This window comes from Cebus imitator, unplaced genomic scaffold (genome assembly GCF_001604975.1).
Source record: "Cebus imitator isolate Cc_AM_T3 unplaced genomic scaffold, Cebus_imitator-1.0 Scaffold568, whole genome shotgun sequence".
In the NCBI taxonomy this organism is placed as follows: domain Eukaryota; kingdom Metazoa; phylum Chordata; class Mammalia; order Primates; family Cebidae; genus Cebus; species Cebus imitator.
Genome location: NW_016107883.1, coordinates 591,067 through 601,606, shown reverse-complemented (window position 1 = coordinate 601,606; position 10,540 = coordinate 591,067). Strand labels below are relative to the sequence as shown.

The 10,540-nt window shown below is 55.7% G+C and overlaps 1 protein-coding gene across 1 annotated transcript; it reads right to left on the bottom strand.

Annotated features, from left to right (window-relative positions):
• Window positions 1-3,338: 3,338 nt before the first annotated feature.
• Window positions 3,339-10,262, bottom strand: CUNH3orf22 (chromosome unknown C3orf22 homolog). Its single transcript, XM_017516002.2, has 4 exons — window positions 9,958-10,262; window positions 6,803-6,931; window positions 5,593-5,718; window positions 3,339-3,731 (listed from the first exon to the last, which is right to left on the bottom strand). The coding sequence occupies exons 2-4, from the start codon at window positions 6,889-6,891 to the stop codon at window positions 3,521-3,523; spliced, it is 426 nt and encodes a 141-aa protein (XP_017371491.1). The 5' UTR covers window positions 6,892-6,931; window positions 9,958-10,262; the 3' UTR covers window positions 3,339-3,520.
• Between the last annotated feature and the right edge of the window lie 278 nt (window positions 10,263-10,540).

Sequence of the window (10,540 nt, the reverse complement as noted above, 5' to 3'; positions counted from 1 at the left end):
AAGTGCCCACAGTGGCTGCTGTGGACTGAATTATATTCTCCCCAGAGTCTTATGTGGAAGCCCTCACGGACAACGTGATGCTATTTGGAGACAGGGCCTTTGGGAGGTGACCAGGTTGAAAAGAGGTCATGAGGGTGGGGTCTGGTGGAATTAATGTCCTCATGAGAACAGCCACTGGAGAGTTCTCTCTCTCTCCCTCCCCGTTTCTCCCTCTCACACAGGGAAAAGGCAGCCCTCTACAAGCCCGGAATAGAGCCCCCATCAGGGAACCAAGGTAGCCAGCACTTTAACCTTGGACGTCCAGCCTTCCTTGGAGCTGGGAGAAAATAAACCTTATTTAAAGCCCCCAGTCCGTGGTGTTTGCTACAGTGGTCCCAGCAGACTGAGCTGTGGCTGCCAGTTTAAGGGCACACTCCTTGCCTAGTTCCGTCCCTTCCCCGTCTCCCCACTACTTCTCTATGGACTAACTGGAATCGCCTTTCACATAAACTACTCACACCCCCATCCCTGCCTCCAGAGCTGGTTCTGGGGGACCCAGGCAGAGGAGAGAATCAACCGTAATTCCATGACGATGTGCTGCTTTTGTTCCACTGGTCTGAAATGCTAGGTTAGTTTGGATCCTTTTCTGTGGCAATGCCAACATAAAGGTTGTACAGCGTGTGGCTACAGGATAAGCTCCTAGGAGAGGGTCCCACCCATTGACGCACCGTCCACTATACCTCCCCCTTTCCACCTGTGGATCCGTGTTTGACTGTAACTGCTCACAGCCTAAGGGGACCCAGGTGGCCTCAATGAGATGCAGGGTACCAGGCCCGTGTTGTTACCTGGGCCACTGCATGAGCTTTTCTAACGTTTGTGGAGTAGCTGTGCGTAGAGAGTATTGCGGCACCATACCTCTCCTGTCAAACATTTAGGTTGTTGCGTGCTTTCCTGCAAGGGCTTCCCTGCAGTAGAGCTTCCTGGGGGCTCGTTTTCTCCCTTATGGGGATGGACATAAACCCGGTGCACAAGGCAGGGGCTGCAAACACATCCCAACTGCCCTCAGAGTCTTCCTTTAAACACCCAGGAGGGGAGGCACAAATTAAAGACCCTGTACGTTTTTATAATTGACTCTGAATTCAGGTAATGGGCTATCAACTTTTTCTACAAACTACCACCAGCTTTGCTGCCATGAGTGAAAGAGCAGGCAGCCAGCACCCGCTCCTGCTAGAGCCCCAAACGCTCTGGGCCCCATGTGTAGTGCAGGTGTGGATGCAAGGGAACCCAGAGGGGCTGGGAACTCTCTGGAAATTTGTCTGCTACCAGTTCAGGAGCTCTGGGGGCTCAGAAGTCCTACGACCGACCTGCAAATCCTGTCCTGGGTCAGGGAGGGGAGACAGTACACCCCAGGGGATGGGGACAGGAATGCATGGAGCAGCAGCACCCACAGTAGCACAAAGTGGAAACAACCCAGACATCCACCTGAAAGAGAGTGGACACATCATGAAATGAGAAACCTGAAAAATGAAGGAACTACAGTGGTAGCATCATCATCACATGACTTTTAGCAGCTTGCTATGAAGGGGAAAAAGTTACATGGAGTTTGATACAATCTTATATAATTGAAAAAAGCAAACAATGTGTTATTTCAAGATATAACTTTTTTTTTTTTTTTTTGAGACGGAGTCTCACCCAGCCTGGAGTGCAGTGATGTGATCTCAGCTTACTGGAACATCCACCTCGTGGGTTCAAGCCATTCTCCTGCCTCACCCTTCTGAGTAGCTGAGATGACAGGCGTGCACCACCATGCTCAGCTAATTTTTTTATTTTTAGTAGAGATGGGGCTTCGCCATGTTGCCTAGGCTGGTCTCGAACTCCTGGGCTCAAGTGATCCACCTGCTCTCAGCCTCCTCCCAAAGTGCTGGGATTACAGGCATAACTCACCAAGTCTGGTCAAGATATAATGTTTTTGAAGCCAGGAGAAAGATGTGGTGACCTGACCGGCAGGGGAGGAGGGACTCAGGGTGGAGTGAAGTGGGGGAAGGAGCTCCCAACAGGAATAAGGGTAGGTCTCGTGTCCCTGGTTATGCTGCATGGTAGACACAAGTTGATGTATTTGCTTATATCAAACACTGCATAGCTTTAACCCCCTGAGACAGCCTCCTTGAGGCTTATACAGTCCAAACGAAGATCAGCCTGGCTCCCACCCCCATAGGAGGGCACCCCAGAGGTCTATGCTTCCTGCAGGTCTGTGGGTGCTGCTGGAAGCTGTACTCTACCCCCAGGTAGACGCTGTGAGTCCTCGGGCTCTACATGGGGAGGGAGCCTGGAGTCTTGACTGGGGCAGCACAGGGCGGCCCTTCACCCTTCCCCAGGCATCACAGATCTGAGTCCAGGGTCTGCTTCTTGCAGGCTGGGAACCCATCCCGTCCTGCCCCTACAGCCTGGGAAGCCAACCCCCTTCAATCTTTTCATCATAAGGGTCCTCACTCCACCTCCTTTCTGGGACAATAAAGCCACTTGGCCACCCTACTTAGTGGGGTCCCCCTCCCCACTCCAGGGAGAGGGCTACAATTAGTGTTCTGATTTTATTTGCCCTCCCAAGGACTCCAAGGTGACTTTCTAGCCCCTTTCTTTGTGGAACACAGTGGGGGACCCTTAAATCTTCAGCAGGCACCTCGCTGCCCAGTGCTGCTGTCTTGCTTTCCAAAGCCTCCAGCAGCCCACCACACTCCTTACATTACTGACGTTGTAATACAGCAATCAGCATCAGGCTCATGTATGACAACCCACAAAAATGGTGTGCCTTGCTCTGGGTCCTGTCCCCAGGTTCCCCGTTCTCCTCCTTAAAGGTAATGATTGCTGTCTGCTTCACATAACACACCGATGTACACACACAGCCACCCCACACACAACACACAACCCATACACACACTCACAACACACATACACACACACACACACCTCATTTTTAGTACACACAAGATGGCGGCATATCAGACATACTCTTCTGATGTGCTTTTTAACAAATATTGTAATAGACCTGTAGATCATTCAGAGCAGTGTATAAAAAGCTGCCTCTACATTTGAAGGGCTGCCTAAGATTTCCAGGAGCAGTTGTAAAATTTAGCAGCTTCCTATCAGTGTTTAGGAAACAGTTTAGCTGCTTTCCAGTCCTTCGCTGTTTCTAGCAGTACTGGAGGGGGCAGCGTTTACTTACCTGTGTGAGTGTACATTTGGGATAAAGTCCTAGAAGTGACATTCATATTCTTTTTAATCCTTACACCAACCCTGCAAGATTTAACATTATTACAACAATTTTAGAGATGAGAAAATGAAGGCTCAGAGAGGCAAAATGATCATCCCAGCTGGAAGTTGGGTGGGAATCCGCACAGTTTATCAGCTTGGCATAGCTCCTTGGGGGACCACAAAGCACTCCCGGTCTGTGAAGGCTGATCCCTTCACTCAAGTCTCTTCAGCCACTGCCCAGAGCCTGCCAAGGAGTAGGTGGCCAGTAAGGAGGCCACACAAAGCCCAGCCTCTAGGAGAGGCCCCTGGATAGCCCTGCCGCCTCTCTGGTTGTGGGGGCGGCAGCCTCAGTGTTGAGGGTGGACAGCAGGAAGGCGAGTTGTCTGGGGAAGCGGTGGCTCAGCAACTTGAGTTCCCAAAGGCTACACAGTGGAGGTGGCGGCAAAGCTGGCAGTGGTGCCGGGCTGGAGCCGGACGGTGATGTAAAACCTGGAGCCTCGAGCCTAGGGAAGCCACACACAGCCACACGTGGCCTTTAGAAACCCTGCTGACTGCAGCCATTACAGCCCAGAGAAGTCAGCCACGGCCACAGCTGGGAGGGCCCCAGGAGGATCTGCTCCCAACCAGGCTTGGCCTGGCCCCTTCCACACAGAGCCTCTGCCACCTGGTGTCCCAGGAAGCCATGGTGGCACCCCACACTCACCTACCCCCACAGGCAGGCTCCTCCAGCCACCAGATATCCAAGCCAGAATCTAGGAGTCCCCCAGTGCCTCCTGATCCCCTGCCTCATAAGTGGCTGGGGACGTGTTCCCAAGCCCTGCCCATCCACTAAGTGAGCTTCATTTTCAGCATCTGCCAGAGGCATACCTCTCTGCCATGCCAACCTGACTGTAAGGCCACCCTCTCTCTTCCACCCCTCCTTCCAGCCCATCCCCTAGCAGCTACATGTAGGACCCACCATGCCACCCACAGGCTTGACTGTCTCCACAGCTACCTCACAGGATGGGGTGGGAAATCTCCCTTCTGCCTGCTCCTCACTATTTTGCTGCCATTTGACAGAAGCTGACACTCACACCCCCCTCCCTAGCTCCTGTAATCATGGACCCGGCTGTAGAGATGTGGAAACCCACCACTGCCCATCTGTCAGCCCGGGCATGGGATCAACTCCCCACTGTGGCAGGGCCTTGGCAGCCGCTCTGTTCCTAGTCAATTCTCTCTCCCCAGCCTCGCCTCTGCCCACTGCCACCTTCAGCTTCCCAACAGCAGGGTTCAGCCCCAGGCCTCTGCTCTGACCCGACAGCTGCCCCTAACTCTAAGCCACTCCATTTTGCATGGGTAGAATCTGAGACCAGGAACATCTGAGCTCTCAGAGCTCAGACCTGGCAGCTAAGCCCATTGCTTCAGCTTGGAGCTGTGGGGCAAAATCCTGGGGATCTGGTGCTCCTGCAACCAAACTGCGGGGAGTCAGGCCCTGCAAAGGCCAGGGCCATGTGTGGGTTGGGTGTGTGTGCGTCTGTCTGTCTGTCTCTCCAGGCATCTATTCAGGGATGGAGTGTGCATCCTCATGGCTGGCCAGAGTTGACATGCAGTGTATCAAATGATAAGCATGGAAAAGTCAACACAGACCCACCCTGGCCCTGAGGGCCCCTGACATTAACTGGAGTGGATGAGGACCAAGGCTTCAGTGGGCCAGGGCATTCAGGAGGCTGGGGGGGCCTACACTGCTGGTGGAGGAAGCCCTTCAGTGCCACACAGCTGTTCCCCGTGCAGTGCATGACTGAGGAGCTGCTGGGTCCGAGGCTTTGTTTCTTTCCTCACATCTGTTTAGGAGGGAGTAGGTGTGCCTGAGGGTCCACTTTTCTGTGGCTGGATCTTTCCAAGGGTGTCCAGGGTTTCCTTGAGTACCCCATGTTTGGGGTGATAAGAGAGCCTGAGAGTTCGTGCTGCAGTCAGCTGAGGGCCCGCCCAGGGCCTCCACCCTTGGAGTACAGCATTAGCCAGCGCCGTGCAGCCACACTAAGTGCAGAGGCGCCCAGCTCCTTCCCTTGCTGCTCTCCCATGTGGAGGACCTGGCTAAGCTCCTGCTGCAGAGGCCAGTTTCCCCACCACCCGTGCAACTAAGCCTGCCCCCAGTGGCCTAGGCCCTGCCCAAGGAAGGTCTTGTATGCCCTTGCCTGGAAGCTGCCTGGCTGTGGGAATAGCCATCAGGCTTTAGCGTCCCCCTTCTCTGCCTCAGTTTCCTCAGCTTTAAAGTGGCACATGTTGGGAGGATGATGTGAACTTCTGCATGCAAAATCGGGGGAAGGAAGGCCAGGCAGCATGCACAAGGCCAGTGGGGGTGGTAGCCTCAGGGCAGGGACTTACCCTCGGACTGGGATGGACCTTGTTGGCACCAACCTCTTCTGCAGGGGCAGCTGCACAGTATTGGAGTTGTCTGTGATCTTCCAGGGTTGCAGGGGTTCAGGGTCGGGCTCTGTCAGCAACGAGAACCTGCGACAGCACTTGAGTGTCAACATGGCCACCAGCCACCAGCCTCCTGAAGTGGCTGTCACTCATCTGGAACTTTCCATCTGCCAAGCACTAAGTGCTTCGCAAATATTAGCCCATATGTCAACTCACACGCATGCTATGAGGCAGGTGTTACCCACATTTTACAGACATGAAAACTGAGGCACAGAAGTTACACAGCCAGGAGGTGGGAGCTAAGCTGCAGCTGGCTGGAGAGTCTTGTTACGGCCACAGCGGCCAAAACGGCTGGTCCAGACCATCCAAGCCCCTGGGTGCTAGCCTCCCCTGGTTTCAACCTGAGGGCACTCTGTATGGTGTGTACCTGCCACCTGGGCCTCATGTGACGGTGTCTACAGTGGGGGACAGAATGGGGTGCAAGGCTATATAGCTAGAGTCTCCTGGGGCAAGGACAGGGACAGGTGCTCAACTGGCCTGACACAGAGGCACAGCATGGAGCTCATCGTCCCTACCACCCTCAAGCATGGCTGCCCAGGTGGTCCTCCGTGGTCCTTGTGGGCAGCCCTGCCAAGCATCCAGGGCCACTGCTGGGCACATAGCACCTGTTTCTGGGGTGGGGAGTGAGCATGGAGTGGGCAGCTTGAGGTTGCAGGGTGCCAAGCTCGGCCCCAGTGCCAGGTGCTGCCTGCTGTCCTGCAGGTGGGAGGCCAGCTTCCCCTAGGCCCCCTCAGGCTGCCCATTATCCCCGCTGAATCCTAGTCCCAGGAGCTCACAAACAACGGCTGCCCAGCACACCAGTTCCAACACAGCTCAGGAGGGGCAGGCGTCTGTCGCCATGCTCCCCGTGTGACTTGGGGAAGCAGCTGGCCTGGGCTCTGGGATGACCCAGTGGGGCCTGAACCCACCTAGAGGCCCCTCAGCTTAGGCTATGATGGGAGCGACGAAGGCAGACCCTAGACTGTCAGCCAGGCAAGGGCTGCTAAGGGGTTCCCTGTGGACAAGAAATCCCCTCCGAACTGCAGCCCCACAGAACACATCTGAGTTCCCAGGATGCTGAGGTGACCTGGGGGAGGCAGGGCTTGGCTCCAGAGGCATGAGCATCCCACACCTGTATGGAAACTTCTTGGCAAAATTCTCCTGGGCCTGGATCCTCCACTTCTTACTCAGGTGAGACTTCTGGCGGGCCCTGGAGTCCATCACTGAGGGGGTTAAGCTGTGGCGCACCTCTTGGCCATGGCTGGAAGACAGGAGGGGGCATCAGAGGGGGCAGGGGTGGTGGCAGGCAGAAAGCAGAGTGACAGAGCAGCCCAGCGGGGTGGGGGATGCCTGCGGGCCTCCAAATGCCGGCATCACTGCCCTGCACACGCACTGCTCTGTGCCATTTTCTCCTGTGTGTAGCTTCCTGTGACCACCATAATCAAGGTCCTCACCAGATACCCTCCCCAAGGCTCTCTCACACTAACTCCTCCACAGCCACACCTGCCCACAGCCCAGTCCCCAAACCTGGCAGCCACTGATCTGTCCTCCATCATGGAGCAGCATGTGACTTCAGGAGTGCTATGCAGAGGAACTGCACATGAGGCATCTTTCTGAGACTGGCTGCTTCTCATCCTGCTTTCCTCCAGATCTGCCCAAACTTCACCCACAGTCTGTCCCTCCTGCTACCAAGTGCCGTTCCAGGGCACAGTTGGGCAGCTGCTCAGGCCTCCAGCTTGGGGCACTTGCAAAGCCACTATTACTATTCAGATGCAAGCTTCTGCCTGAAAGTATCTTCATTTCTCTGAGATACATTGCTGGGTTATGTGGTAAGTCCATTTCTAGTTTTTTTGGTTTTTTTGAGACAGGGTCTTCATCTGCCACCTGGGCTGGAGTGCAGAGATGTAATCACAGCTCTCTGCTGCCTCAACCTCCTGGGCTCAAGTGATCCTCCCACCTCAGCCTCCCGAGTAGCTGGGACTACAGGCGTGTGCTACCATGCCCCACTAATTTTTTTTATTTTTGTAGAAATGGGATCTCACTATATTGCCCAGGCTGTACATACATTTTAAAGCACCACAGATGAGCAGAGTTGGGCGAGCATTGAGACTAGTGGAGGGTAAGGCCTGACCCCTGGTGTCCTTCATGGCAGCATGTCACCCACTCCTTCTCACTGGTCTTCATACAGCCACCTCAGCCGGCACACCGCCACACAGGCCCCTGAAGCATGTTGTGACAATGCCGACTGCCTACAGTTCCCTGGGTGCCGCATTTGGTCCTCTGAGCTGACAGCTGAAGCCCTGGTCTGGGAGGAGGGCTGATTCCTGGTCTGGGCAGCTGGGTCTTTGTAGCACAGCCAGGTGGTGGTCTTCCTCCGGGACCAGCACCATCCAGTAGAACTTTCTGAGATGAGGGAAATGCCCTGGGTCCATGCTGTCCGAGATGGCAGCTGCTGGCTACATGTGGCTATCAGCTGAGCATGACTGAGGGACGGGGTAGTTCCCAGTTGTATTTAATTCTAGTAACTGTGAACAGCTAGCTGCATGTGGCCAGTGCCTACTGCACTGGGCAGCACAGCTGTGGCCACTTGGAGGAAGGCTGCTGCTTCCCCAGGTGTGGCTCCAGCAATGAGCTTGGAGGCTGTGCCTCACCAGAACCCTAGGCCTGAGTGATTCCTGTCCTCTCTTAGGAAGCCCAGCGCTTTGGTTAAGGTGACCCCGATGCGTGGTTCTTGGCTGCTGGGGTTAACTTTCCTGAGCCCCAGTTTCCTCATCTGAGTTATAGGGGTGAGCATAGTATGTTCTCCATCAGGTAGAAAAAAAATGAAGTGAGGTTATGCATAGAATGTAGTAGACGCTTAGCAGAGGCCACAGGCCCCATTCTGCAGCCTCCTGCTGTGACCCTGCTGCCAGAACTGGCCCAGGCTTCCCCCTGCCCCGAAGCAGGCCCTGGAGAGGTGCGAGTGCAGGGCTGCACTTGGGAGCTGCACCCAGGAGGCACCGAGAGGAAAGTGGAATGTGGGGAGGGAAGGGGAGGATGCACTCTGGGGTGTGTCCTCACCATGGCTGCAGCTCAGCCTGCCCCGACAGGCTGCTATGGGTGACTGTGCAGAGCACAGCTCTGAGCTACCCCCACAGAGAGGCGAGGGAGCTGGGGTATTTATCCCACTCCCTGCTCTCATTGGTGAGGGGCTGCTCCCACTCTCTGCGCATGGCCTAGTGCGTTTCTGCAGCTGGCGGACTCGAAGGCCAGGCCTCCAGGTGCGGAGGTGAGGGCGGAGGGGCTGTGCATGGGCCCCTGACAGCATCTGCTGCAAATCTCAGGCTGAAGCCAGGTCCCTGCCAGCTCGCAGGCTCCCTGCTCCTGAGGCATCCCCACCAAAGCAGCACACAGTCCTCTGGGCTAAGGGCCTTCCGTGGAGCACCAGGTAGGATGGGGCAGAGTGTGGTGTGGAGGGACTGGCAGACCTGTGAGCTGGGCTGTCCTGATGCTGCCCGCTGGATGTGGGAGGAGGCAGACATTCCTAGGGGCCACACCCCAGCCCCTGCAAGGCGCACTGCATGGCCTTGTCCATCAAGAGGCCTACCAGAGGACAGTGGGGCTAGGGAAGCCTGTGGAGACAAAGCCGACACAGCGCTGGAGGGGCAGGGTTATTGAGCAGGGAGGCAGTGGGTGGCTGGCAAGGGTGTTAGAGGGTCTGTGAGGCCAGGGGGTGGCTCTAGAGCAGTGGGCCCCAACCTTTTGGGCACCAGGGTTTCATGGAAGAAAATTTTTCCATGGACACCATGGTGGGGAGTGGTGGCTTTAGGGATGAAACCGTTCCACCTCAGATCATCGGGGATGAGTTAGATTCTCATAAGGAGCACGAAGCCTAGATACCACACACGCTCAGTTCACAATAGGATCCGCGCTTCTATAAGAATCTAATGCTATGGCTGATCTGACAGGAGGAGGAGCTCAGGCAATAATGCTCACTTCCCTGCCACCTACCTCCTGCTGTGCAGCCCAGTCCCTAACAGCCCACTGGCACTGAGGGATCAGCAGAGGCAGGGGCAGCCTTCAGGCCCATCCCATACCCTCCCACCTGACCCCTAGGTCATGGGGATAACCCCCTATAAGCTGACTGCTGAATCTGCCCCCCAGGGGCAGGGCTACTGCAGAGTCCAGGGCTGTCCTCTGCCATCATGATCCTGTCCCAGCCTCTTCTCCACCACCCTGTTGCTGCTACCTAAGTCCCTAATTGACTTGGGACTGTCCTTTCTAGCCACGCAGGCTGTCAGCACTCACCAGGCAGCCGCCTTGAATCCTGGCAGTGATGATGATCAGACGTTACTGGAGACCCTGGAACGGCTCCTGTTCTGCAAGATGCTGGTGTGAGAGCTGCTGTGGTCCCTGAGGCTGGCAGGGCCCTGGCTATAGCCCTCCCTGGGAAGAACCAGTCCCAGGCTATGCCTGGAGCTTCTAGCCAGAAAGGAGAAGCTACAGGACCCCGTGGGCTTGCTTATGTGACACCAGGTGGACTGAAGCTGGCCATGGTCCCAGCTGCCACACTACCACAGAAACAGAGGCCCCAGGGCCCCTAGACAGGCAGTGCCTACAGGCTCATTGTGAGGTCAGAAGCTCTTGAGGTCACAATTGGTGACATCACTGCTGCTGACCCAGACTCAGACTCCAGCCTGAAGCTCCTCTGGGCCAGGGAATGGCTGCAAAGTCAGTAGCACATGGGCCAGGGCTGGCCAGCTTCTCAGCTTCATGCACCCAGATGGAAGCATCCACATCTGCACTCTTCATGGCAGGCATCTCTCCCTGTTCAGGTTCTGGAAACAGAAGAGATGCCGGAAGTAGGAAAAGATTCACTGAGGCTGCAGAA

Excerpts from the sequence above, each read along its gene's own strand:
- CUNH3orf22 (XM_017516002.2), bottom strand. The coding sequence starts at position 6,891 with ATGGACTCCAGGGCCCGCCAGAAGTCTCACCTGAGTAAGAAGTGGAGG. Across the intron at positions 5,719-6,802 it reads GCCAAGAAGTTTCCATACAG|GTTCTCGTTGCTGACAGAGC; the intron begins GTGTGGGATGCT and ends GTGCTGTCGCAG. Across the intron at positions 3,732-5,592 it reads AGGTCCATCCCAGTCCGAGG|GCTCGAGGCTCCAGGTTTTA; the intron begins GTAAGTCCCTGC and ends TGGCTTCCCTAG.